Below are 26,047 nucleotides of genomic sequence, written 5' to 3'. Positions count from 1 at the left end.
CCACCTCTATTATTTTTGGCGAGGCTGCTGAAAGCCCCACAAACCCTGAGAAGATACAGTGTAATCTTTGATTCCGTTTCAAGGATCAAAGCAAGTGAGTTTGGCAGAGATGGTTTCATGAAAGAAGTCGCTAGACCAGGGCAGAAAGGGAGCTGGTGTTACATCACTTCCAGTGACCTCCGCCGCCTTGGCCCTGGTAACCTGTCCCCACCTGGGGGCCCCGGGGCACGAGGTGCTGGAGGTCTCGCACGTAGGGCAACAGCTCTCCCCCGCACCGGCCCTCCCTGTTGCGGGGCGCTGGCTGGGCAGCCGCTCGGGGTCCAGCCTTAAGGGGTGAGTCGAGCCAGCCCGCCCACGGCGAGGGAACCGGGCCCTCAGGGGACGGTCCTCGGGGCCAGCCCCGCCGCGTCGCTCCTGGGCGCACGTACGCGCCCGGGCCCCTGCCGGGTCTCCAGCTACGGGTACTCTGCGGGCACTCCGTCCAGGAAGCGCTGCAGCCCCTCTGTGCCAACCCTCCCTGGTGCCCTCGGCCCCAACATCCCTCCTGACGCTCAGCAGTAACTCAGGACAGTGGCCGCCGCGTCTGTCCCTGAGTCCCAGCTAGAGATAGGTGGGTGCCACAATCCCGCCACACCGAGCCGCTCCTCAACGCAGCATGCCGCGGGCGCCTGCGCACGAGGCCCCGCCCGCCCTCGGACTCGGCCCTTCCTGCGCCTGCGCACGCGGCCCCCTCTGCTCTCGTGGCACTCGGCGCGGCGTCCAGCTGAGCGCCCTCCCATCAACCTTCGCGCCCTGCTGCCCCGCTGGCAGGGCCCGGAAGCGCCTGCGCGACCGAGGCTTCACGACGCAGGGCGCAGGCGCGGCGCGGCTGGGCGGCCAGCGAGGGGCGTTCCGGGAGCCGGCGCGGGGACGTAGTGGTCGGCTGCGCGCACGCAGGGGGCGTGGCCGCACGACAAGGCGGTTCTCGGACTCGAGCTGCTCGTGGCTGGGTTCGCAGGCTGCGGCCGGCGGGTTAGTGCGTTGGGGTCCGCGCCCTTCCGTCCCTTCCCGACCCCGGTCCGCGCCGGTCCTGGCCTCGCCTCACGGCGGCCGGTCTCGTCCGTTTTGTAGGTGCGCTCGGACTCGCTGTCGAGGGAACCGGACTGTCGTGGCGCCGCGTGGCCGCAGGTAGGTGGGCTTCGTGCGGCGGCGCCTGAACCGGGCGCGGCCTCGGCTCCGCGGGCGCACGCTGTCCTGTCCTGGGGAAGGGCCGGGTCCCTCGGCACCGGGCAGGCTGGGGACCTCGCTCCCCGAATTAGCGAGAGCCAGGCGGGGCGGGGTTCCGGGCGCGCACGGCAGCGGCTCCCTCCCCTCACAGGGGTCAGGAGCGGGAGTGGTTCGTGGTCACCGTTTTTTCAGAGCTCGGTGAGGAACTGGACTGGACGGCATTTACCTGGTGTCTTGGGTCTCTGCCGCCCTAGCGTGTTTTTAGTGTTAGGATGGGACGGGCTTTCGGGTGGAAGACCCCCACCCCCCGCCTCGCCACCAGAGTTGGGGGGTTGGGGAGGCAGGTGCTGGGGGCCCTGGCGGTTCCAAATGCTGCAGGCCGCCCTGGGAGGTCCTGGGCGGAAAGACCAACAGGCCGTGCCCCCTGGAGGAGCTCCCGCAGATGGGGGTAGGTAAACACGTGGGAAGCCGCCCCGAAGGTGAGTGCAGACTGGCGCCCCTAGGTGGGAGCCGGTGGAGCAGTGGGGGGCGGGGTGTGTGTGTGTGTGGAGGGCTAGTTGGGGAAATAGCGCCAGGAGGGGTGAAGCAGAGAGCGCTCTGTGCAGGCCAGGAGTGGACCTCATGTTGCAGGGAGACTGGGGAGGTGGCTACCCTCAGGCTGGACTGCGGGAGGGCTCCTTGCATCCGACGGGAACTGCACCTCCTTTTTTGTTTTGCGTTTCTTTGTGCTGCTCAGGGGTGATGGCCACTGTTCTCCAGGCCCTTTGCAGGGACCACCTTGGGGTGGGGAGAGTAGACAGAGCAAGTGGAATTTAACTCAGGGGATCGGATTCTGGGCTGTTGACAGGGAGGGGAATGCAGGGAGGATGTGTTTGGGGTGGGGGTGGCTTCATTGTGAGTAGCGACATGAGTCTGGGAGACACAGGACGGGTGTGGGGGTGGAGGGAAAGCTGGAAGGCACACAGGTAGTGCTTGCCATGCTTCTGGGGCTGTGACGTAAAAAGATTTTATGACACACTCTGCACCTGACGGTACAGTGCTTGGGCAGCTGGGAGACGGTTCACAGGACTGTGAAGCGTAGCTTGTAAATAGCGTGGTGACGTGTGGTGGGGTCAGCTGCCTCTGCCACTTACTGTTTGGCTTGTGTGTGGCCATAGACGAGTGACTATACTCACCACCGTGCCTTGGGGGTGGCGAGAGGACCAGCCTCATCGGGGGTCAGTGTTGGACATGACTAGAGCTGTCAGTGAAGGTTGTTCTTGTCACTCTCCTCCTGAAATTCTTTGACAGCCATCCAGACAGGCCGTCCAAGAAAGCCCAGGGGGATCTGATCTGGCCCCCTTTTTCTTCTCCTGGGATTGACATCACTGCCATCACATCTTGCCCTTGAAACATCCCAGGTGGCGTGTACCTGCCTTCTGGGACCTCCCAGGCCGGCCTCTGGGCCCCCTTGCATGGATAGCTCCTGGTGGGGGCCCAGGGTCGGCTTCCCAGTGGTGGTGGTTGGGCGTAGTTCCCACTCTTCCCACCTTGTTTTTGGACAGATCGCCTCGGATGGTGGCCTGCGTCTGACAGTCCCATCAGCTCTTCTCAGCTCTTCTGAGGCCGCAGTGGTCAGCTCCCCGCTCAGCACTTGCCTGGAGCACCCCTCCACAGCCGTCTGTCCCGTCGTGTCTGCGCGCCGCTTCTGCCCACCCTCTGGGCGCCGTCCCTCCCTCCTCTCCCCGTTCTTTCTCTAGTTGACGTGGCAGCTCCCGTCTGCTCCCAGCATGCCTCGTGGCCGGCGCCAGGGCCCTCGCAATCCCATCCGGGCGGCAGCCAACTACGCCAATGCACACCCCTGGCAGGAGGACGGGACCACTCCTGGGGTTGCGTACACCCCTCTAGTGGATCCCTGGATTGAGCGGCCCTGCTGTGGGGACCCTGTGTGTGTGCGCACGACCATGGAGCAGAAGAGCTCGGCGAGTGGTGCTGTGGGCGGTAAGCCCGCAGAGAGGGGCCCCCCGGCAATGCGCATGGGCCCGCGGCCCCTCAGGGTGGACTTCCACTGGGTGCCCGGCTCGGACCCAGGCACCTTCGATGGCTCCCCTTGGCTGCTGGACCGCTTTCTGGCCCAGCTGGGCGATTACATGTCCTTCCGCTTTGAGCACTACCGGGACAACCTCAGCCGCGTCTGCGAGATCCTCGGGCGCCTGACGGGCCGAGCCCGGGCGTGGGCAGCCCCCTACCTCGATGGGGACCTGCCCCTGCCTGACAACTATGAGCTTTTTTGCCAGGATCTTGAGGAAGTTATTCAAAACCCAAACAGCTTTGCTGAGTACCACGCTTCAGGGCCCTGTTCTTTGCCTCTGGCCTTCAGCCAGCCACCAGTGGCCCCACAGCTGCCTGTGGTGAGACAGTACTTAGCTAGGTTCTCAGAGGCCTTGGCCCTCAACATGGGCACTCCCCCCAGGTCTGTCCCCGCTGCTCTGGCCACCCCCACTGTTTCTAGTTCCAATTCCGCATCTAGAAATGCTCTATCTGAGCAGCTGCTAGCCATGGAGAGCAGTCCTGGGCCTGCGGAGCCTCCTGCCTTGTGCAGCTCTGCAGGCAGCACTGGTCCTGGTCCTGTGGGGCCATCTTCCTCCGAGCCAGGGGAGGCGGCCCCCAAACCTGTCCCTGCAGTTGCAGAATCTGCTGAACCCCCTGCCCAGAAACCAGGTCCCACTAACCCAGGGGGTCCAGGACCCCAGAAAACAAAGGAGGAGGTTTCTGAGACAGAGGCAGGCCAGGAGGCATCCTTAGGTACCCCACAGGGGGCAGTGGACACCCCAGCGACCCCAGGAGAGCCACCATTCTGTCCCACGCCCCAACCCACAGCACTGGATTCCAAACACAGCCTGGGCAGGTGTGGCAGTGCCCCCTTGTCATGAAGTGGTCTGCGTGGCCAGGGAACCCCACGGCCCCCCTGTCAGGATAGTGGGGTATTGCCAGCTCACTCTAGATGGGGTGCACCAGGTAGTGCCCTGTCCACTTGCCCCGTTGCTGGGCAGGAGATGCACTTGCTTGGCATCTATCGTGTCTGAGCACAAACAGCTCCCCTTAAATCCCCACCCCAGGGTACAGCAGGACAGTGGCCTCTGTCCTGTGCCCCTCATTCTCCAACTCCCTCAGTGGCCCAGAGGCTGCCTCCCACTGGGCTCTTGGCTGCATCCCAACACCTTGTTGGGGAGCGCCTTCTCACCTGGCCTGTTCCCGCTAGTTGGAAAGAGTTGCATAGATAAGTCCCCATCAAGTTTGTACAGTCCTTGTAACTAGTCCCCCCCAAAACCACCCCCTTCAGTGCTGGCTGGGACTGGGCTGTGTCCGCTGTGCCAGCCCCTTTGGACCTAACTCCTATGGTGTCTGCTTTGACTCCTGCCCCGGTCTCTGCTCCCTGTGTCCCCTATCCTCCGGACTGGAAGTTAAGGAAGGCTGCATGGAGGAAGCAGCTGCTTTCATTATTCAGTATAAGTGGGAGGGTGTCTTGGCAGAGAAGGGTGCTTCCCTACGTACGGGCTTACCAGCAGCCCTGGCCCACTGGGACAGCTTTAATGCAGGAGAGTGGAGTGGAGGCCTCTTTGCCAGTCTCAGCTCCCTTCCAGGCATTTGCCTGCTATGTTAGCATCTAGTCTTGTTTTGGCCTGCGCTGCCTTCCCCTCTGCTCTTCAGCAGTCCTGCCTCCATACCCACTTGTGCACTTGGCTGCTTCAGCACTTATGCCCAGCGCTGTAATGACTTGTGTCTCTGGATGTACTGTGAGTCCCTAGGGCAGGGCTCCATCAGTCAACCTCATGTCCCTGCCACACAATCGGTGCTATTAAACATGAGTTGGATCCATGGCTGAGTGAGTCCTTGTCCATCAGTGGGAGCAGAGCCTGGGCCCAGCCGCAAGTACCCGGTCAGCATTGCAGGTGTGGTTCATGACGGGGGCTTGGATCATTGCAGGGTCTGGCTGAATGGGTGGGAATGGGAGGCTTGGTGGGAGGAGTGTGGCCTTGAGAACTAGCTTCCAGGCCAGCAGTGAAGCGAGGAGCAGACAGCAGGCCAGGGCTGTGAGTCCCCAGGGCCGAGGGTGGAGTGAAGGAGGACCCGCTCTGCACAGGGAGGGTTTTCTAGTAACAGCTGACTGGGAGGCTTCTCCAGCCCAGGTCAGCACAGGATGGGCACAGTGCATCTGCTCCAAGGGGCAGATACGCAAACATTTCAGGCCCCTGTGGGTCCTACAATTGGGAAAACAAAACACCTTCCTGGAGAGTAGCAAAGAAAAAGAAGTGGAAATATAACTGCAATCAGAAAGTCATTTTAGGAAGGAAAGTAATAAGCAAATGGTAAAAAATTTTAAGTAAAATAGACATTGTTGGGATTACTTCCTTTAATAATTTGCTTGAAAAGGTTCTGGGTTCAGGTGGTTTTATTGTGAGTTATTTTATGGCACAGACACCTCGTAAGTAAAACAGCTGCGAGTCTTAGAAGTAGGTGGGAAGCCGATGTAGCCCCAAAGTGAAACAAGCAAGCTGACAAGAAATCATTGTGCACCCTTGGTTCTGATCCAGTGGAGAAATTTGGATGTTCCAGCGCAGCCTGGTCACGCTGCTGCCCCCATGCTATTGCTCAGGCCCGGGCCCTCCTGCAGGCTGTCCTGGTCAGCTGTGGCCTGGCCCACCTGTGGGTCTGGTGTCATTGGCAACATTGGGGCCCCAGAGCTGCCCTCTGTGGCGGGTGGCCCAGTCAGCAGCCCTCTGCACAGGCTGCCTCTCCCGTCTCCACTTAGTGGACCTGGAGTGAGTTCCCTCAGTCCCAACGTTTCCATCTTCCCTTCTGACCCCCGGTTTCACTGGGGGCTTTTTCCCCCTTGGGCCCCAGATGGCTCCTGCAGGCTCGGGTTATGGTCCAGCATACCTCTCATGAGGGTCATCTCTGCTACGGCAGGCCTGGGGGCTTTGGGGAGAGACGGGACAGATGACCTGTGGAAAATGGGTTCTGTTGTGCCCTGGCCATGAAAAGGACGGAGGGGCAGGCCTCAGTTGTGAGGGCAAGGTCACCCATTCCTGGGGTCGGGAGAGGGTGGGAGGGCGCTGGCCTTCCAGACAGGCAGCGCCTATGGTTCCGGAAAGTGACTGCCCCATCTTTAGCTGGCACTGTGCCCTGCCTTTGGGCAGATGTGAAGACCCAGCTGCTCTCGGGGGGAGAAGGAACACAGAGGGCCAGGAGAGGGGGCTGTGCTGCGCGTGGCAGGAGAAGGGCCCTTGGGTCATGGCCACTCCTGGCTCTGCACACGTAGGCATCCCACCTGGAGGAGGGTGCTCTGGGCCTGGCAGTGTTGCTGGATGTGCTCAGGGCGGGCTGTGCTGGGGCGTGCCTTCCAGACCATTGTGTCTGTCCCTCGCTTCCCTTGGAAATACCCCGAGGTCTCATTTTCTAAAGCTGGGACACGGTGGGCACTGTGGGAGGGTTTGTAAAGCGCCTGTGTCCAAGGAAACTTCAAACACCGGAAGTGTTGAGGGTGAGGTACTGTGAGATACAGAACATTTTTTAAAGCTGCAGGAACGAAAGGACATGGAAATTGGTGTGGAAGGATGAGCAGAGAACTTGGAAATAAAACCGAATAAATACAGGGGTTTAGTTCACGCTGGCAGGGCTGTTTCCAATTAATGGGGGTAAAGTGGATCATTCAGTGAGAGGACTTGGAGCAGCTGGTCAGTTGTCTGGAAAACAGTGAAACGCACTCTGTGCCAGCCGTGCTCCAGGTGGATTAAAGATTTAACGGTAAAAAGTCACAAAAGCACCATGGGGAGGTACGGGCAGATTTTCTGCTGTGATTCCAGGACTCGAGACGTTCTAGGTGCCGGGAACTGCAGGAGGCCTCTGGGCGCGCTGAACCCTGGCCCGCATGCAGGTGGCGGCTGCTTGGTCTCGGCTGAACCACGAGCCATTGGAATCACTGGTCCTCAAGGGGGCGGGGTAGGGCTGAGTGCCCAGTGGGGGTCACCGCCTTGTTAACAGCCTGGAGGTCTGGCAGCGAGGAGTGCGGTCACCAGGCTGCTGGCGCTGTGTTGGTCAGGGCAGGCCGACTGTGCTGCAGGAAGAGAACCTCCACATCGTGGCCACCCCGTCCGCTGTGGTCCCTCGGGCCGTGCCGACGGCTCCACTGGCTACATTTCTCCACGACCGCAGAGGCTGGGGAAGGGCCGCTGTGAACCACTAGTGGTGCGCGTCACCCCCCTCCGTTCCCCTGGCCTGAGGGAGCTGCTGCGCCCTCCTGCGAAGTGGGTGGGGCCCTCAGCGCCGAGCAGCGGGACACAGCCGTGCAGCCATGAGGGGGGGCCACATGGGCCGTGGGGAGAGATCCCCGTGCGCACCTGCTCAGGCTGCATGGCCTAAGCGACAGGAGGTGCTTCCTCCCGGTCCTGGAGCCTGGGCACCCGAGATCCAGGTGTTGGCAGGGCTGGCTGTTCCCGAGGCCCCTCACCTCGCTGTGTGTCCCCCCACGGTCTCCCTCAGCATGTCTGTATCCTTGCCCCCTTATGAGGACACCAGTCCTATTGGATCAGGGCCCACCATATGACCGCATTGAACCTTAATCCCCTCTTTGAAGCCTCTGGACACAACCACGTCTGAGGTGCTGGGTGTGGAGCTTCAACATGGGAACTTCGGGGAGACAGCTGGGCCATGAGAACGCCCGACGTGGATTTCTTTGTTTCCCATCTTTGCAGCCTTGGGAAGTGCTGTCGTGAGCATCCTTCTGACGTCGCCCCTGTGTGCAGAGCTGCTCCAGCCCCGAGCAGGACGTGTCCGGTTGTTCTGTATCTGAGACCCCTACAGAGGGTGCGAAGACATTACTCTATATTCCCAAGTTTAAACATTCTTCCTTTCACGTGACTCTGGAATCTCCTGGCCTGCAGGGCGCCCTTGACAGCCCGTTCCTTCTCCCTGGGTGCCCTGTCTCCCTGTTGGCGGGGCCGTAAGAAGGTGAAGAGGGACGTCCCTGGCTGCTTTCCACCTGTGCGTCCGAGCAGTGCCGCCCTGCGCCAGCGGTTGGGAGTGAGCCCGCGCCCTTACACCTGCCTGTGCGGGTGGCAGAAGTGCAGCCATGGTGCAGTGACACCTGCTGGCTGCTGGGAGTGCCACATTGGCCCCCGAGAGGCCTCAAGTGATAGCGTCCTTCACCACCACCATGCTTAGGGGCCCCTCTCCAAGTGGGACTGGGTTCACGGGAGCTTCCTGGGCACCAGCCCACGGGCATCGGCCCCGTCCCAGGCCCTGGGGAGGGCCGTCTGGGCACTGATGTCAGCCCTGGGGAACTGGCCCCTGTGGACCATCCCTCCTGGCGGAAGTGGGCCCCAGAGGCCGGTGCTGGTGCCTGGGAACGATCCCACTTCCTGTAAAACATGGAGCTTTTCTGTGCGTTTACCGGGAACAACCAGGGCAGCAGCCCATTGCTGGCTGGTCTCACCCCAGCCCATAAGTGCCAGGCAGGCCGGCTGAGAACGCCCAAGTGGCCTTCCTTCCTGCCATCTCCAGCTCCTGGACCAGTGGCTCCTCACCCTGGCATTTCCTCCTGGCCCGGCAATGATGGCCTGTCCCCCCCATCCCAAGGAGTCCAATTGGCGCCTCCAAGCCCTCAGGGAAGTCCTTCGTACCTTGTGTTGGTCAGGCCACAGAGGTGCTTTGGGGAGAACGGGCTGTGCTCACCTCTGCCCAGGCACCCATCACATCACATGGACCTTGACCCCAGCGGAGGAGCCTGGTCCTCCGTGGCCATCTTCCCCAAACACTGGGCGAGTTGGAAGGGACACTCACAGCCCCCAAGGGGCTTCACACAAATTGCTGGCAGCTGCCCAAGGGCCCAGAATGCTGCCCCAGGGAGGTGAGGTCAGCGCTGCTGCTGCCTGAGCAGTGGATCCTGCCAGAGGGAGCAGCGTCCCTCCCAGGCTTTGCAGGAGCAGGTGACTTGCTTCTCTTGGATTGAACAAGAGGCTCAGGCCCAGGATGGGTGGGTGGCTGTCCTCTCCGGGCCTCAGGAGCACAGCACTCAGCTCTACTTCGGAAACTCATGTCCACAGCCATCCCCGAGTTTGCTTGTGGACCCTCCGGCTCACGGGGAGGTGTCCTGCCCACGGGGGGCGGGGTGGGTAGGCTGTAGTCGGGACTCGGGGGCCTCCTGCCGGCTGGGCTCAGGAGTCTTCCCCGTGCATGTGCAGAACAGCCAGCACGGGCCTGCCAGCCTCAGGTTGTGCACAACCGGGCACAACAGGCCACCACCTGGGCTCCTGGGCGACGCTGTACCAGAGGCGGGCAGGCACACACGGACACGTCAGGCCCTAGGAGGCAGGCATGGCTGGGTTGGGGGAAGGCAGTGTAGGGATGGTGCCCGGTTCCCGCCTCCCCAATGGGCTCTGAGGCCCACTAAGCACGGGGCCGCTTGTGGCACCGTCCTCCTCCCCACCCCCTCCCCGGGCCAGGGAGCTGCCTCCCCGGAACCCCTCCCCAGGATCCGCATCTTTGAAGCCATGGATACTGACAGAGGATTCAGTGAATCCAAGGTCGCCAGCCGGGCGTTGACAGATGCCCAGCCACGATACTATTTCTGATTTAATAACCGAATGGGAGGCTGGCCCTTGGTAATAATTAGGGCTAATTACTGAGGAGGTGTTGACAGAAAGGCTGAGAGGAAACAAACTACCTTTATCCCGGGGCTTAGAGTCAGATTACACTGTGCTATCTGCCTCTCAGAAAGGAGACGCTTCAATCACTCACCAGAGGCTTCAAAGGGGAAGGGGCCCTGGCCATGCACGGGCTCAGGAGGGCTATGAAGCATGCCTTTGACTCCGAATGGCCACGCAGAGCCCACTCCAGAGATGGTTTCTTTGTGAAGTTTGAGTTCCCTGGGCAAACCTGCCGCTGCACCCGGGCCTAGGCGGGGCTCTGCAGGCACGGCGGGAGAGGCGGGCCAGGGCTGGTGCTGGGGCCAGGTCTTCCCTGGGCTGGGCCCACGCGTGGCAGTCCGCAGGAGGGCAGGGCAGCTGGTGCATTTTCCTTGGCCCAGGGAGCGAGCTGCAGGGAACAGGGTAGGGCTGTCACCCAGTAGGCTGTCCCCTGTCTCACCTGGACCCCTGAACCGCAGCTTCTCCACAGCATTGTGGGCCAGTCCGGCCTCCTCGGAGGGGGCTGTGTCCTCGGCCTTACTTATTGGGGGACCACTCCTGGGGGCCTGGGTGTCACTCACTGGGCCGCCCTCACCCAGTGAGCCAGCGCCATGGATGGAACGCTGACCCACAGGGACCTCGGTGACGAGAGGCTGACTACCTAGAGGGCTGTCCTGTGTCGTGGGCTTGTTTCTGATGCGCTGTGTGCTGACTCCCCTGGACCTCCCTGCGTTTCAGAGATGGGGGAGGGGCGGTGGTCAGACCTCCATGTCCTGCTGTGAAGCAGGAGGCTTCCCAGTGATCTGGCCTGGACCGCCCTGGGGCCGCCGCGTCTGTAACGTGACTTCCAGGGGCCAGTCCTGGGATTTGGGTCTTGCTGTGGTCTGAGCTGATCAGGAAGGTGGAGGGCGACGGGGCCTGCTCAGGATGGCCTGTCCAGGTGTGGCCTGGGAGGTGCAGAGGGACTCCTGGCCTGGAGGACCGGCCAGCTCAGAGTTTTCCTGCTAGAATGGCCGTGCCGCATGAGAGAGAGGGGACTGCTGTGTCAGCATCTCCCTTCCCTGGTGCTACTCTGCTTTGGGAGTAACAATGAGCATGAAGATGATAAAAGTTACCAGTAAATTGCTTAGCTGAGTACTGACTACCTTGTGTTGGGGCGCTACTGATGGATTTAAGTCTATTTATATTAGGGCAAAAATAGGATGGGAAATCACTTTAAATAGGAGAAGCACTTAAAAATTGGCGTTAAATCTGTTTAAAGTCACCTTAACTGGAATGAGAAATTGTATCTAAAGCCAGAAAAATCTAGGCAGAAAACTGGGTTTTCATAATACCTTAGTGGTAAATCAAATACCATTAACTGTAGGTCAAGAAAAAATAGCCCCCAAATATTGTTCAATATATGTTATTTGAAAAATAGCCTCCTCGAAAATGGCCAGGAGGGTGGCGGCCCAGTGGTTGCCCCATGCCTGGAAGGTGCTGGTGCCCTCCCCTTGCGACCGTTGTGCGTGGGGATGGCATGGTCGTCCTGTGATGAACAGCCTCGAGCACTGTGATCCACCCAAGTCTGCAGCTTATTCCGATTTCCTTAGTTTTCCTCTTATGTCCTTTTCCAGGACCTCAGCTAGGACCATGTGACACTTGGTCACATCCCCTTGGGCCCCTCTGGGCTGTGACGCCTGAGACAGTTTCGAGGCGAGTACCCTCCTCTGGGATTTGCCGTGTGTGTTTCTCGAGATCAGCCTGGGGTCTGGGTTTCTAGGAGCAAGACCTCCAAGATAAAGGGCCATCGCACAGTGTCAGACCCAGGGAACGTGATGTCAGCGTGACCTTGATCGCCTGGACGGTGGCGGTTGTCAGGTCTCCCCTGTGAGGAGGGCTGCCTCCACGCACACCCTCGCAGGCAGGGGTCCAGCTCCACTGCCTTGCAGGTCACTTGGAATTCTGCTCAGATTTGTCTGCTCTCCCCGTTGGTCTATTTCTTCAGTCGTTTCCTTCATCACTGTGGACTCACAGTATCGATCAGGACTGATTGTTAAGACACGTACTTACAGGGAGTCCCAACACATGTACAGAAACCGCTCCACGGTCAGAGCCCTCCTCTCGCTGCCCCTTGGTCATGAGCCCACCCCTGACCCCTGACCCTTGCCCCTGGCACCTCCAGTCACGCTGTCTACCTGGCCCTGCCGTTTCCAGAATGCCGTGTGAATAGGGCCAAGCAGTATGTAGCCTGTTACTCGCTCTGATTTTCTGGGGAGGCGTCCATGGTGTTGCGTTCATCAGTACTTTCTTCCTATTTTATTGCTCAAGGGTGTGTTGACATTTCGCATTCGGGCGATATTCTGAATAGAACAGACCAGTCAGATACAGGTTTGTTTGCATGTATGTTTTCATTTCTCTAGATTAAATATCCAGCGGCGGAGTGCTGGCAACTTGACGATCGGCTGTTTTGTGCTCCAGGGACCTGCTGGGCTGTCATCCAGGGCGTGTGTGCAGTTTGTATCCTCACCGGCGGCTCAGCGGCCGTTGGCTTCCTCGGGGGTTTGTCTTCTTCATTTGAACTGTTGTTTTCATTTGCATTTCCCTAGAGGCTAAGGATGCTGAGCATCTTGTGCTTATTTGCCATCTGTACACCTTATAGGTGAAGTGTCGTCTGTTCAGATCTTTTGTTTAGTTGCTGTTGAGTTTTTAAAAATATTACTGATATACTAAAACGTGCACATATTGAAAGTGGATAATTTGATAAGTTCCAACACCTGTGTAAGCATCATCATACCCAAGACATGAATGTGCCTGCTGTCCTTAGGGAATCCCTAGGGTTTCCTCCCAACCTTCGACCTTTGTAAGGCCTCTCCCCACTCCCTGCAGCACCCCTCCCCAGGTGCCACTCGTCTGCTTCCTGTTGCTACTGGGTAGTTTGCACTTTTTAGAAGTTTATGTAAATAGAATAGGATATTTACTCTTTTTTTCTGGCTGCTTTTAGTCGATATATGATTTTGAGGTTGATTCGTGGGGAGGCGTGATCAGTGCCCCTTTGTTGTTGAGTATGGGTGTACCACCGTTTGTTCAGCCTTGACGGATGTTTGGATTGTTCCCAGTTTGGGACTTTTTTTGGAGAAACAGCCACACTTTATTCCAAAGCCATTGTACCAGTATGCTCATAGGAGAGTTCCTCTGCTTCACGTGCTTCCCAGCGGCCAGGGGTGTGGTCAGTCTTTAATGTGGACCGCTCCCATAAGCGTGTAGTGCAGGTGACTGTGGCTTTCGTTTGCGTTTCCCTGATGACCAAAGCTGGTGAGTATGTTTTCAGGTCCTAATTTGCCATTTGCGTATCTTGGCTATAGTGTTTATTCACATCTTTTGCCCTTTCTTTTTAAATTTACTTTCTGTTTTTATTTACTTTTTCTTTGTTTTCCTAATGAATTTTGAGGATTCTTTATATATTGTGGATGCATGATTTACAATATTTTCTCCCAGTCTGTAGTTTGTCTTTTCATTTTCTTAACACCATCTTTCAAAGAGCAGAAGTTTCTAATTTTCTTGAAATGAAATTTATCCATTTTTCTATTGTGGATCATGCTTACTGATAGTTTTTAAAAATCATGAATGGATGTTGAATTTTGCCAGATGCCTTTTCTGTATCAGTGTAGCTGATATGGTCTTGTGTTTTTTCTTCTTTAGTGTGTTAATGTGATGGAGTTATCTCTGTTGATTTTGGAGTATTGAATCTGCTTTGTGTTCCTGAAGTAAACTCTAGTTGGTCATAGTGTATTCTTTTTTTTTTTTAACTTATTTATTTTATTTTTATTTTTATTTTTGGCTGCATTAGGTCTTCGTTGCTGCGCGTGGGCTTTCTCTAGTTGTGGCGAGTGGGGGCTACTCTTCGTTGTGCATGTTGCACTGGCTTCTCATGTTGAGGAGCACCGGCTCTAGGCATATGGGCTTCAGTAGCTGTTGCACATAGGCTCAGTAGTTGTGGCTCGCAGGCTCTAGAGCACAGGCTCAGTAGTGTGGCGCACGGGCTTAGTTGCTCCGCGGCATGTGGGATCTTCCCGGACCAGGGCTCACAACCATGTCCCCTGCATTGGCAGGCAGATTCTTAACCACTGGGCCACCAGGGAAGCCCCCATAGTGTATTCTTTTTATATACTGCTGGATTTGATTTACTTTGTTTTTTGAGGATTTTTACATCTGTATTCATGAGGGATATTGGCTTGTGGTTTTCTTTTCTTGTACTGTCTTTATCTGGTTTTGGTATGAGGATCATGCTGGCCTCAAAATGAATTGGGAAATGTTCCCTTTTTTTCTGTTTTCTGGAAGAAATTATATAGAACTGGGGCTATTTTCTCTTTAAATGTTTGGTAGAGGGCTTCCCTGGTGGCGCAGTGGTTGAGAGTCCGCCTGCCGATGCGGGGGACGCGGGTTCGTGCCCCAGTCCCGGAGGATCCCACATGCCGCGGAGCGGCTGGGCCCGTGGGCCGTGGCCGCTGGGCCAGCGCATCCGGAGCCTGTGCTCCGCGGCGGGAGAGGCTGCAGCAGTGAGAGGCCCGCATACCGCAAGAAAAAAAAAATGTTTGGTAGAATATGCCAGTCAAGTCATTTGGGCTGGAGTTTTCTTTTCTTTGCAAAGATTTTAACTAAAAATGCAATCCCTTTAGTTGCTATAGGGCTATTCAGGTCATTTCTTCTAGGTGACCTAGAAACCCCCTAGTCTGTGGTCTTCAATTTCTATTTCATCTAAGTTGTTGGATTTATGTGCACTGAGTTATTTACGGTATTTCCTTATCCTCCTTTTAAGGTTAGTGGTGTCTGTAGTGATAAACCCTTCTTCCATTATTATAATTTGTTTCTTCTCTTTTTTCAGTTGTCCGGCTAGCTAGCGATTTATCTATTTTATTGATCTTTTTAAAGAACCAATCTGTGGTTTTGCTGATTTTTCTCTGTAGTTTTACAATTCTCTGTTTTGTTTATTTCTTTTCTGACCTTATTATTTCCTTCCTTTTCCTGGCTTTGGGCTTATTTTTCTCCTCTTTTCTAGTTTCTTGAGGTAGAAGCTAGGTCATTGATTTGAGACCTTTCTTTTCTTTCTTTCTTCTTTTTCTTTTTTAAAGAAAACCTTTATTTTAATTTTTTTTTTTTTTTTTGCCACACTATGAGGCTTGCGGTACCTTAGTTCCCCAACCAGGGATTGAACCCAGGCCCACTGCAGTGAAGGCACGGAGTCTTAACCAGTGGACCACCGGGGAATTCCCCCTTTCTTCTTTTCTAATTTGGCATTTGATGCTATAAATTTCCTCGAAGTCCTGCTTTAGCTGCATCTGACAAGTTTTGATATTTGATATTTTCATTTTTATTCAGTTCAAAATACAATTTCTGTTGGGACTTCTTCTTTGGCCCATTGATTATTTAAAAGCATGTTGTTTGTTTTCCAAATATTTGGAGATTTTTCCAGTTGTCTTTCTGTTATTGATTCCAGGTTAAATCCATAAGGTCAGAGAACATTGTGCGCTTTTGGTTCTTCTACATTCTTTTGAGTTATAATTGACATATAACATTGTATTAGTTTCAGGTGTACAACATAATGATTTGATAGTTGTATATATTGCAAAATGATTGTCATGATCAGTCCAGTTAACATCTGTCACCTCACGTAGTAACAAAGTTCCTCTATATTTTTTAAGTTTTTTTTTTTGGGGGGGGCTGCATTGGGTCTTCATTGCTGCTCACGGGCCTTCTCTAGTTGTGGAGAGTGGGGGCTACTCCTCATTGCGGTGGCCTCTCTTGTTGTGGAGCATGGGCTCTAGGGGCGTGGGCTTCAGTAGTTGTGGCACATGGGCTTCAGTAGTTGTGGCTCACAGGCCCTAGAGTGCAGGCTCAGTAGTTGTGGCACTCAGGCCTAGTTGCTCTGTGGCATGTGGGATCTTCCCAGACCAGGGCTCGAATCCGTGTCCCCTGCATTGGCAGGCAGATTCCCAACCGCTGCACAACCAGGGAAGCCCTTAAGGTTTGTTTTAAAACACAGGATATGGTCTATCTTGATAAATGTTCCATGTATATTTGAGAAGTATGAGTTGTTCTGTTGGTGGAATGTTCACTTCATGTCAGCTCAGTCCAGTAGATAGATAGTATTAGGTCTCCTGTACTATTTTCTGGCCACTTGTTGAGTTGATTGCTGAGGAGGAGTTTAAGTCTCCAGCTGTGATTATGTATCTGTCTACTTCTGCTTTCATTTCCATCAGTTTTTCCTTCATGCGTTGTGAAGTTCTGCTGTTAGTGGAGTACATGTTCAGGACTTTCATGTCTTCTTGATGAATTGATGCCTTGTGTCATTGTGTGTTTTCTTCTCCCTGTTAATAGTCCTTGTTTTGAGGTCTACTTTGTCTGATAATAATGTATCCATTACACCTTTTTTTTTGTTATTTGTATAGTATGTCTTTTTTATATTTTTACTTTCAATTTATCTATGTTTTTATTTTTTTATTTTATTTACTTACTTATTTTTTGGCCACTCTGTGTGGCATGCGGGATCTTACTTCCCTGACCAGGGATCGAACCCATGCCCCCTGCATTGGGAGCACAGAGTCTTAACCACTGGACCACCAGGGAGGTCCTCTATGTTTTTACATTTAAAGTAGGTTTCTTCTAGATAATTTACAGTCGCGCTTTTTAAAAAATAGCTTATAGTTGTTGGGTCTTATAATAGCATGTTGAGAGCATTTATGTTTATATTAGTCATTTTTATGGTTCTATTTAGGTCTTCCATTTTGTTTTCTCATTTTCCTGATGCTTTGGCCCTCTCTCCCTTCTTTCCATCCTTCTTTTGGATTATTTGGATATTTTCAAATACTCAGTTTAAATTTTCTGTTAGCTTTTTGTCTGTATCTCTTATATATTATGTTTTTAATAGTTAGTAGAAGCCTTATATCCATATGGGTCCCCTTACCCTCCCCCCTTCATGTTATAGCTGTCAGATTGCAAACTCCAACAATATACATGTTCACTTAAGAGGTGGAAATTTGTCTTTTATGTTTACCATTTCTCTTCCTCTATCTTCTTGGAGTTCCACATTTCTTTCTGATCTTTCTTTTGAGCTGTAGAACCTTCTTTAATATTTCTTTTAGAGGATATCTTCCTGCAAGAAATTCTCTTGGCTTTCCTTCACCTGAAAATACCTTTATTTTGCCTTAATTCCCAAAAGATAATTTGCTGGATATAGAGTTCTTTTGTTTACTCTAAAGATGTTCCACTGTCTTCTGGCTTCCATGGTTTCTGATATGAAATTCACGTTCGCACAGATGATTATTTTCCTATGTGTAATGTGCCATTACTGTCAGGATTTTACTGCTGTTATTTTTCAGCAGTTTAATTATGGCATGAGTATGGTTTTCTTTGAGTTTATCCTGCTTATGATTCATTGAATTCTTGAATTTATACATTTTTGTCTTTTCCCAAATTTGTGACATTTCAGGCATTATTTATTCAGGTAATTTTCCTACCCCATCTCCTTCTCTTCTCCTCAGACTCCCATGCATGAATGTTAGAACTTTTTCTATTATTCTGCAGTCCCTGATGCTCTAATCATTTATTCCAGTCTTTTTTCTTTCTGAACTTATATTGGATAATTTCTTTTCACCAGTCTTCATGTCACTGACTCTCTGCTTTGTCATCTCTGATTCCATTATTGAATGTCTTTGTTTCAAATATTATATTATTTAGTTCTGGAACTTCCTTTTTTTTAAAAAAATTTTTCTCTCCTCTGGGAACTTTCCTTCATTCATTTCAAGTGTGTTTACCTTTGCCTCGTGGAGTATAATCATAAAAGCTGCTTTAAAACCCTTATCTGATATTCCCAACATCTGAACTGTCTTGAGGTTGGCATATGTAAATTGTCCTTTCCTTTGAGGATTGACCTCATTTCCTGGTTCTGTGTGTTGAATAATTTTGTGTTGTATCCTAGACATACCCTGGACTGGGTATTACATTGGGTCCTCTGGAGAATGTTGAGTTTTGTGTTAACAGGCATTCAGTCTAACTGGGGTTAGATTGTCTCACCCTCTGTGGGCTACAGTTTTACTCTCATTTCCATTTTCAAGGCTCCTGATACACTGCTTTGGGTCTGTCCCACTCACCAGCCACTCTGGGGTCAGCCTGAGACTTGGGCAGTGGTTTAGGTCCTAGTTCAGGTCTTAAAGCTGGTGCTGCTTTGGGTCTATCCCACACGTATGCAGCTCAGAGAAGAGCCTGGGGCTTTTGTGGGTTCATTCACAGAATTAAGGGATCTTTTTCTTTAGCTCTCTCCTCTCTGCCATTCTCATACCCACATAGGATCTGGCAGGGTTCTTTCTCCATGGTTCCTCTGACCAGAAAGACAGGGGTCTCTTAGAGTTACTTCTTCCACATAGCTCTGTGTCCAGGGCCCATCCTCGGGGCAGGGCCAAGAGAGAAGAGAAACACAGGCCATCAGGGAGTCAAACCCTAACTTTTTAGAATCTAGGATTCTATTGGCTTTTTGACTATATTTCTCGTATTATATATTATGTTTTTAACTCAATCTAGGACTTAAACTAATCTCAGTGCAAAGAAAAAGTGTCTCTCCAAGTTTTAGCTACCACTGCCCTGCAGCAGTGCAACTTGGACCCACCCTCAAGGCAGCGCCCCAAGACATAAAAATAAAAGCAGGAAGCTGGTGCCCATTCAGATCAATTCTCCAAGTTTTTGCTTGCCTCCAAAGTCTGTCTGCTATTGTTCACTTTTCAGAGTTTGCAAGTAATTGCTGTTTATATTTTGTCTAGAGTTTTTAGTTGCAATCTGCCAGATAGAGAGGAGAGAGGCTGTAGTGAGCCTGCTTCATCCTGGCCAGAACCAGAAGCCTCTTAAGGTGGTATTAATTTACATTTCTCCATGAGTGGGGTTAAGCATCTTTTCTTATGTTTAAGGGCCATTTTCATATCTTTATTTGTGAATTGTCTGTTCATGTCTTTTGCCCAATTTTCTATTTGGCATTTAGTCCTTCTTTAATTTTGAAGATTTATGTGTTTTAAAGATGCTTTGATTTTTATCTCTGTTGATGTGTAAAAGTTAAAAAATTTATTGTTAAGTATTTTATCTTCTTAGTTGGTATTGTAAGTGGGATTTTCTGTGACGGGTTATTGGTTGTGTACATGGAAGCTGTTGAGTTCTCTTTGCTAGTTTTATTTGCTGCTACTATCACTGAAGTTTTCCTTTAATGTTTGTTTTTTCATTTGTTTGTTTGCTTGTTTTTTGGCCGCGGCCATGGCGCACAGCATGCAGGATCTTAGTTCCCCGAGCAGGGATCGAACCTATGACCCCTGCAGCGGAAGCACAGAGCCTTAACCACTGGACCGCCAGGGAAGTCCTGTTCTTTTAATGTTTGGATCTGTTTTATCATTGATTATCTAGGGCTTTCAATGTATACCATCATGTCAGCTGGAAGAGAATTTAACATCTTTTCCAATTCATATGCCTCTAACTGATTTTTCTTGTCTAACTGAATCAGCTGAAACCTCCCATACAATGTTGACTAGTAGTGTAGACAGTGGGTATCCTGATCTTAATAGAAATACCTCTGATATTTCTTCATAAAATAATGTGTTGGCTTTAGAACTAAGGAGGGTGTGTGTTTGTGTGTGTGTGTGTGTATGTATTATAATCATTTTTAAGAAACCCATCAGTTTCTGTTTGCTTAAGTATTTTAATTAAAAATGGGTATTGAATGTTGTCAGAGGCTTTTTCAGCATCTATGGAGATAATCATATGCTTTTTCTTCATAAATCTATTAATATGATGTATGACATTAATGGATTTCCTAATTGAACCAACTTTGCATTCTAGGATAAATTCCACTTGGTCAGCATGTATTATGTTCTTAATTTGATGTTGTATTTTGTTTGCTAATATTTTATTTGCTATTTTTGTATGATAAGTGATATCAATCTCTGTTTTTCTTCTGACCAAAGTTTTAAATATATCTGATGAATCTTGGTACGTAATGTTGTTTTGTCATTTTAAAAAATTTGTGGTTTAGGGGCTTCCCTGGTGGCTCAGTGGTTGAGAGTCTGCCTGCCGATGCAGGAGACATAGGTTCGTGCCCCAGTCTGGGAAGATCCCACATGCCGCGGAGCAGCTGGGCCCGTGAGCCATGGCCGCTGAGCCTGCACGTCCGGAGCCTGTGTTCCACAACGGGAGAGGCCACAACAGTGAGAGGCCCGCGTACCACAAAAAAAAAAAAAAAAAATTTGTGGTTTAAGTATTTCCCCTTTTACCTAGAAGTCATTTAATAAATTTTTTTAAATTTTTAGTTGGAAAGATCTTTTTGGTTTTTATTTTGTTAATTTTTTGGTTTAATTGCACTGCGATCATGGAATATTGTTTATAATGTTAATATTTCTTCTTTGTGGAACTTACTGATGTTTCCTTTGTGATGCAGTATATCATCACAGAGAATGCATTCATGTGCCCTTGAGGAGAAGGTGTAGTGTCTGTTGTCAGAGTGTGGAGTTCCCTACAGTTCCATACTGTTTACCTTGTTGAGTCTTCTGTCTCCTTACTTATATTGTCACTTGGTCTGACTTGTACTGACGGTAGTATATTACATTCTCCAATTACTAGTGAGTTTTTTTCTGTGCCTCTTTGCATCTCCTGTAGTTTGTGCTTTATAAAGGTGTTGTTTCTGTTACTTAGTACATAGATGTTCATACATTCATTGTGAACCGCAGCTTAGTATTAGAAAGTGTCTGGCTTTGTCAAATCTGATGCTTTTTGGGGAGAATAAAACTTTTTTTAAATTAATTAATTAATTAATTTTTGGCTATGTTGGGTCTTTGTTGCTGCACGTGGGCTTTCTCTAGTTGTGGCGAGCAGGGGCTACTCTTTGTTGCAGCACGTGGGCTTCTCATTGCGGTGGCTTCTCTTGTTGCAGAGCACGGGCTGTAGGCAGGCGGGCTTCAGTAGTTGCGGTGCACAAGCTTAGTTGCTCCGCGGTATGTGGGATCTTCCCAGACCAGGGCTCGAACCTGTATCCCCTGCATTGGCACACAGATTCTCAACCACTGCACCACCAGGGAAGTCCCTAGAATTAAACTTTGATGTCAGCGTTTCAACTCCTATTTTCTTACTGTTTTTGTTTGCCTGACATACCTTTGTCTATCTTTAATTTCAGCTTTTTGGAATCACTTTAACTTGTTTTTCCTATTGACACATTCTGAGTATAAGTCCTTTATCAAATATATATTGCAACTATTTAATCCTTGTTTCTAGCCTCATTTTTTACTTCCTTAATGTCTTTCAAAGAAAATCATGATCTTGAACTTCTTCCATGTGACACTGGAGTTTATTCATTTTCAGTTCTGTGGAGTATTCTGTCATATGAATGTGCCAGAAGCATCCCATTCTGCAGTTGATGGTCATTTGGGTTGTTTCTGGTTTTTATTATTATGCACAATACTGCTATGAACACTCTTGTACAAGTCTTTGTGTGCAAGTGTGCAAATTTCTTTAGGGTGTTTAAGCGTGGGGTTGCTGGGTCATAGGGCATGTCAGGCGGTCCCTGATTGTTTTCCACGGTGATTGGTTCCACATAGGCCCCTCCAACGTGGTGCACGGTTCCAGTTGCCCCACATCTTGGTCAGCATTTGCCAGGCTGTTTAATTTTTGGCTAATCTGCTAAGAGTGCAGTTATTTCACACTAGGGTTGAACAGGCATTTCCAAGATTATTAATTAGGTTAAACATCTCTTCCTATGTTTGTTGGATATTTATGTTTCTTGTGAAACATCTGTTCAAGTCTTTTGCTCATTTAACGTTTGGTGTTTGCTTCTTTATGTTATTGATCTATGTCTTTATCTATTCTGGATACAAGTCCCGTGTGGGTTTGTGGCAAGTGTGAAGTAGTGAGTACTTGTGTTCACCGATGGCGGGCATTTTGCCACATTTGCTTTACTTCCCTGCCTGTGTACTTGTATATAGCTAGACACAGGTCGAGGGTTTTTTTTCTGAAACGTTTGAAAACAGATTGCAGACATAACATTTCATCCCTAAAATACTGTATCCTAGGAATAAGGACACTCTTCTACATAAAATACCATTGTTTTCCCCAAGAAACTTAGCAGTACTAATTCTATATTATCTGCAGCATGTATTCAGATTCCCCCAGTTGTGGCCCCCGTTTCTGATCAGGATCTAATCAAGGTTCACACGTTGCATTTGGTCGACATGCTCTTTAGTCTCTGAATTTAGAAGAGTCACCCTGCTGTTTCGCTCGCTGTTTCTCTTGACCTTGACCTTTGCCATGAGTCTGAGCTGGGTGTCCTGTCTGGGCCCCTGGTGGGTATGTCTGGAGGTTCCTGCACGTTGCTGGCATAGGTGGACGGCGATGGGCCCTTGGGAGATGAGTGATGCAGGCTGTTTACTGTGGGTGGCCCGCTTCAAGGACAGTGCCGGTGGTGACAGCCCGGTGTCCCCTCATGAAGGAGCATTTCCTCTGTGATTCATACGACCTGTAGGCACAGCAGATCTCCTGCTCCCAATAGCTTTTCCCCAGTCGGGTCATTTTCCGGATCTGAGAGGTGATGCTCTCTGCTTGTACGTTCAGTTCCATCTTTTTATTTCTTTAAAACCGTGAAGCGTTATATTTCAGACCTGAACGCTCTGCTCGGGTCCAGGTCTGCGCCTGCGGTTCCTGGTGCTCCTGGTCCTCGCAGTGCTGGACCTCCTTGTCTGCTTTTACGAGTGTTGGCTGGGAGCCGGCATTTCTTAGGGTTTTTCCTGTGAATTCACAGAGGCCTGGGTTGAAGGGGTCCTTCTGAGATATGCACAGACTGCAGTTGGGGGGCCCCAAGGTGCTGTGATTTGGGGCTGAGAGCTGAGGGCGGTGACGTTCTGGAATCTCCGAGCACAACTTTGGTTCTGGTTCAGCCTAACACTGAGCCCATGGCCCCGGGGACCTCATCTGTAGGGGATACTCCTTCGAGATTACCCACCTCCAGAGGGCTCAAACTGTCCCTCGTGGACCTGGGACTCCAGGTCCCTAGGGCAGCAGGTGCCCTAGGGCAGGGCCAGCTGCAGGCTCTGTGGCCCTGCCCACGCTGCACTCTGCTCCCACACCAGGGTAGTGGAGAGGCCGGGTCCCCCCTCCACAGGAGTAACCCTGCGGCTGTCCTCCGTCTGTGGGCCGGGCCTGGGGGGTCTGGGGGCATTTGTAGCAATGGTGGAAAGGCTGTCACACTGTCTTTTTAATTTTTAAAGGAATGCGTCTCGCAGAACCCAAAGTTGTGCTCCATGGATTAAGTTTCAGGCTCCTTTGCCCTCTGGGTGGGGAGAGAATGACAGGCCAGTGGAGGTGGGGGCAAGGCTGGCAGGCGGCAAGGCCGGTGGGCGGCCATCGTGCTTACCGCTCCAGGTGGCCTGGTGCCAGGAGATAGGATAATATGATTATTCTCAATTAGATTAATAAAGAATAATTAGACGTCATAAATCAAGTCATCGTAGAGTATTGTCATGGGAAAAATATGTAGCTAGAATTAATTAGTTTTCAAATAAAGTGTTTACTTTAATTGCTTGAAATGATGGAGCCCTTAATTGCCGAGGCTTCGTCTTGGCCTGAGCGTCCGGCTGTTGTAACAACATGATGGGTTTATTCCCTACATCCGGGGAAAACAGTGGAGGAGGACTTGATTTCATCACCTGGGAGCTAGCCTGGTGCGGTGAGGTTCTGGAAACGCCCGTCAGGCCGCAGGCAGGTGGCAGGTGTGGACTGGGTTTCTGCTGGTGCTGCCCAGGGCCACCGTGCTGCCTGCGTGTGTGTGTGTGCGCGCGTGCCTGTGTGAGCACATGTGTGTGTGTGTTGGGGGGCTGCACGGTGGGAGCCTGTGCGGGAGTGGCCTGTCCCTCTGCCCCCGGAGCCCCTTCCCGATGGCCCACTCCGGCCCTTTCAGTTCCCCCCTCTGGCGGCTGTGTGGGCTTCTCCCCGCTGCTGTGTACAGGCTGGGTGAGGACTGTCCCAGAGCCCAGCAGGAGAGGCCCCCCCAGCTGCCCCAGCTCCCGGGGGGTCCACTCCTAGCCGTCCCCTCTGCACCCTCGGCCCAGCCTGCAGGCCTGCGGGCCTGCAGGCAGACATACCTGGCCCTGGCTGCCTGTGAAATTGGGGTGGCGTGGTTGGAGTGGGCTCGGGGGGGACCCTGGCAGCTTCTCCTTTGGGGTGGGTGGGCCCAGCAGGCCTTACACACAGGACCAGTGAGTTGAGGAAGGGTCTGTCCTCTGAGAGCAGCCCTCCAGGGGAGTGGCCAGGTAACTGGGCCCCGCCCCTTGCTCACACACCCCTGTGCTGGCCCTTCTGCCCCTTGGTGGCAGCGTGCAGGCTCTGGAACACTTCGAACCTGAGCCTGGGAGACCTAGAGCAGCTCACCAGACGGTTCCTTGGGTGGCTGTAACAGTTGGAGGTTGTGATGAGCAGGACCGGGACCTGGCGGGCCGTGTTCGCAGCCCATGTGACGAAGACCGGGGACCCCATACACCTCTGACTTGGCTGGGAGGGCTCGTTGGGGAGGGCCCCCCGAGGGAGAAGCTGGAGCGAGGCCTGGGCAGGACGAGTGCTCCCAGTGTGTGGACAGCTGGGACGAGGAGGACCCTGCCCAAGTTGGTGGAGGGTGTGGGCACTGCTGCCCTTGCCTGGGGACGGTACCTGTTGGGACAGAGGGTGCAGGGGTGGGCAGCATCCAGGGATGCTCCTGTGCCTTCCCGAAGGAGGACAGGTGAGTCATTCACGCCCTTCCTTGGTCCCCAGGTGACAAGCATGGCACCCCCACCGCTCCCACCACCAGACCCCCAGTTTGTCCTCCGGGGCGCCCAGTCGGCGGTGCATGCACTGCATTTCTGCGAAGGAGCCCAGGGGCAGGGGCGCCCGCTGCTCCTCTCAGGGTGAGTACCCCTGGCCCAGGGTGAAGTCGAGGGGTAAGGGACTCAGGCTGCCCATCACCCGGGCACTCGCCCTTTCAGAGCTCTCGACGCGCTGTCCCATTGGGCCTCCCCCGTGGAGGATGCAGGGACACGGTCTCCGTTAGAGGCGCCAGGCAGCTGGTACTGTCAGTGGCGGCCTCCCCGCCTCTCCAGAGAAGAGGCTGCCCAGGGCCCTGCCACCCTCCCTGTAAGAGGAGCACGTGTCCCCTGTTTGTGTGTTCAGAGCTGTCCCCTGAGCTGGGAGCTGCTGGCTGGAGCACCTGACCCACCGGCTGCGTGGTGTCCAGCCCGCTCCCCCCCATGCCCGAGCCTGACTGGAGCTTCTCTAACAGGTCCCTGCGCGGGCTGGTGCACATCTGGAGCCTGCAGACACGGAGGGTGGTCGCCACCCTGAATGGCCATGGGGGCCAGTGTGTGACCTGGCTGCAGACACTGCCCCAGGGGCCCCAGCTCCTCAGGTGAGTCTTGGTGGCAGTGAGCCAGGTTGTGGCCTTCGGGGGGTTCCATGAGCTTTCCAGGGGAGGCTCTTGAGGCCTCCCCCAGCTGCCAGAATGGCCCCAACAATGGCAGAACCAGGTGACTTGTCGAGGGCAGCGCAGCCTGGATGTGTGGGCCTTCCGGGCGGGTTGCCCATTGAGAAGAGCCCAATGGACGCTTAGGACGGCTCTGTCCGAGCCCACCCTGGCCTGCTGGGGCCCCCAGGGCGAGGGCTGGGGGCCAGTACTTGGAGGAGCCTCCGCTTCCCTCCTGCAGGTCGTGGGCCCTGTTGTCCTCAGCCACTCTGCAGCGCAGCCTTCTCCCTAGCCATGGAGCCACCTTCCCGCGAGGCAGGGAGGACTGGTCGCCAGGGTGGCACAGAGCTGAGCCTAAAGCTCACCCAAGCTGATGGGGCCCCACTCCCTGCCCAGTGCGGCTGCCCCAGGGGGGACTGGGAGGCCGTGCAGGTGCCAGGGCCATGGAACTCTGGGCTGCTAGTGTGGGTGGGTGGGAGATGGCAGAGCAAGGGGTCTGGCCCCCTGGCAGAGGAGATTGCATGTGTTGACGCCATGGTGGGCTGGGACTGGGGAGTCTGGGGGCTGGGCAGCAGTGAGGGAGGGTCCTGTGGAGGTGACAGGCTGGGACCCCAGGTGGGAGGTGGGCCAGGAGGCAGCAAGAGGGCGCTGGTGGGTGAGGGAGTAGGTCAGGGGGCTTCCCTCCTTCCCC

General features: G+C 52.9%; 2 protein-coding genes across 3 annotated transcripts in view; both read left to right on the top strand.

The window, feature by feature from the left end:
- The first annotated feature begins 978 nt into the window (after positions 1–978).
- Positions 979–5,066, top strand: RTL10 (retrotransposon Gag like 10). Its single transcript, XM_082641587.1, has 3 exons — positions 979–1,011; positions 1,111–1,167; positions 2,751–5,066. The coding sequence occupies exon 3, from the start codon at positions 2,976–2,978 to the stop codon at positions 4,116–4,118; it is 1,143 nt and encodes a 380-aa protein (XP_082497713.1). The 5' UTR covers positions 979–1,011; positions 1,111–1,167; positions 2,751–2,975; the 3' UTR covers positions 4,119–5,066.
- The window catches only part of GNB1L (G protein subunit beta 1 like), a 45,902-nt gene continuing 20,842 nt past the window's right edge, over positions 988–26,047 (top strand). Inside the window, exons 1-4 of one of the 2 annotated variants that reach the window (XM_082641588.1) lie at positions 988–1,011; positions 1,111–1,167; positions 24,672–24,805; positions 25,177–25,302. In XM_082641588.1, the coding sequence (XP_082497714.1) occupies positions 24,681–24,805; positions 25,177–25,302 (251 nt within the window). In that variant the 5' untranslated portion in view covers positions 988–1,011; positions 1,111–1,167; positions 24,672–24,680. Of the gene's footprint in view, positions 1,012–1,110; positions 1,168–7,927; positions 8,197–24,671; positions 24,806–25,176; positions 25,303–26,047 lie in introns of those variants that run through there. The other variant, XM_082641589.1, reaches the window with a different exon arrangement.

This window comes from Mesoplodon mirus (genome assembly GCF_964341445.2).
Source record: "Mesoplodon mirus genome assembly, chromosome: 13".
NCBI lineage: Eukaryota > Metazoa > Chordata > Mammalia > Artiodactyla > Ziphiidae > Mesoplodon > Mesoplodon mirus.
The sequence above is the reverse complement of the archived record's forward strand: the minus strand, read 5'-3'. Positions and strand labels throughout refer to the sequence as shown.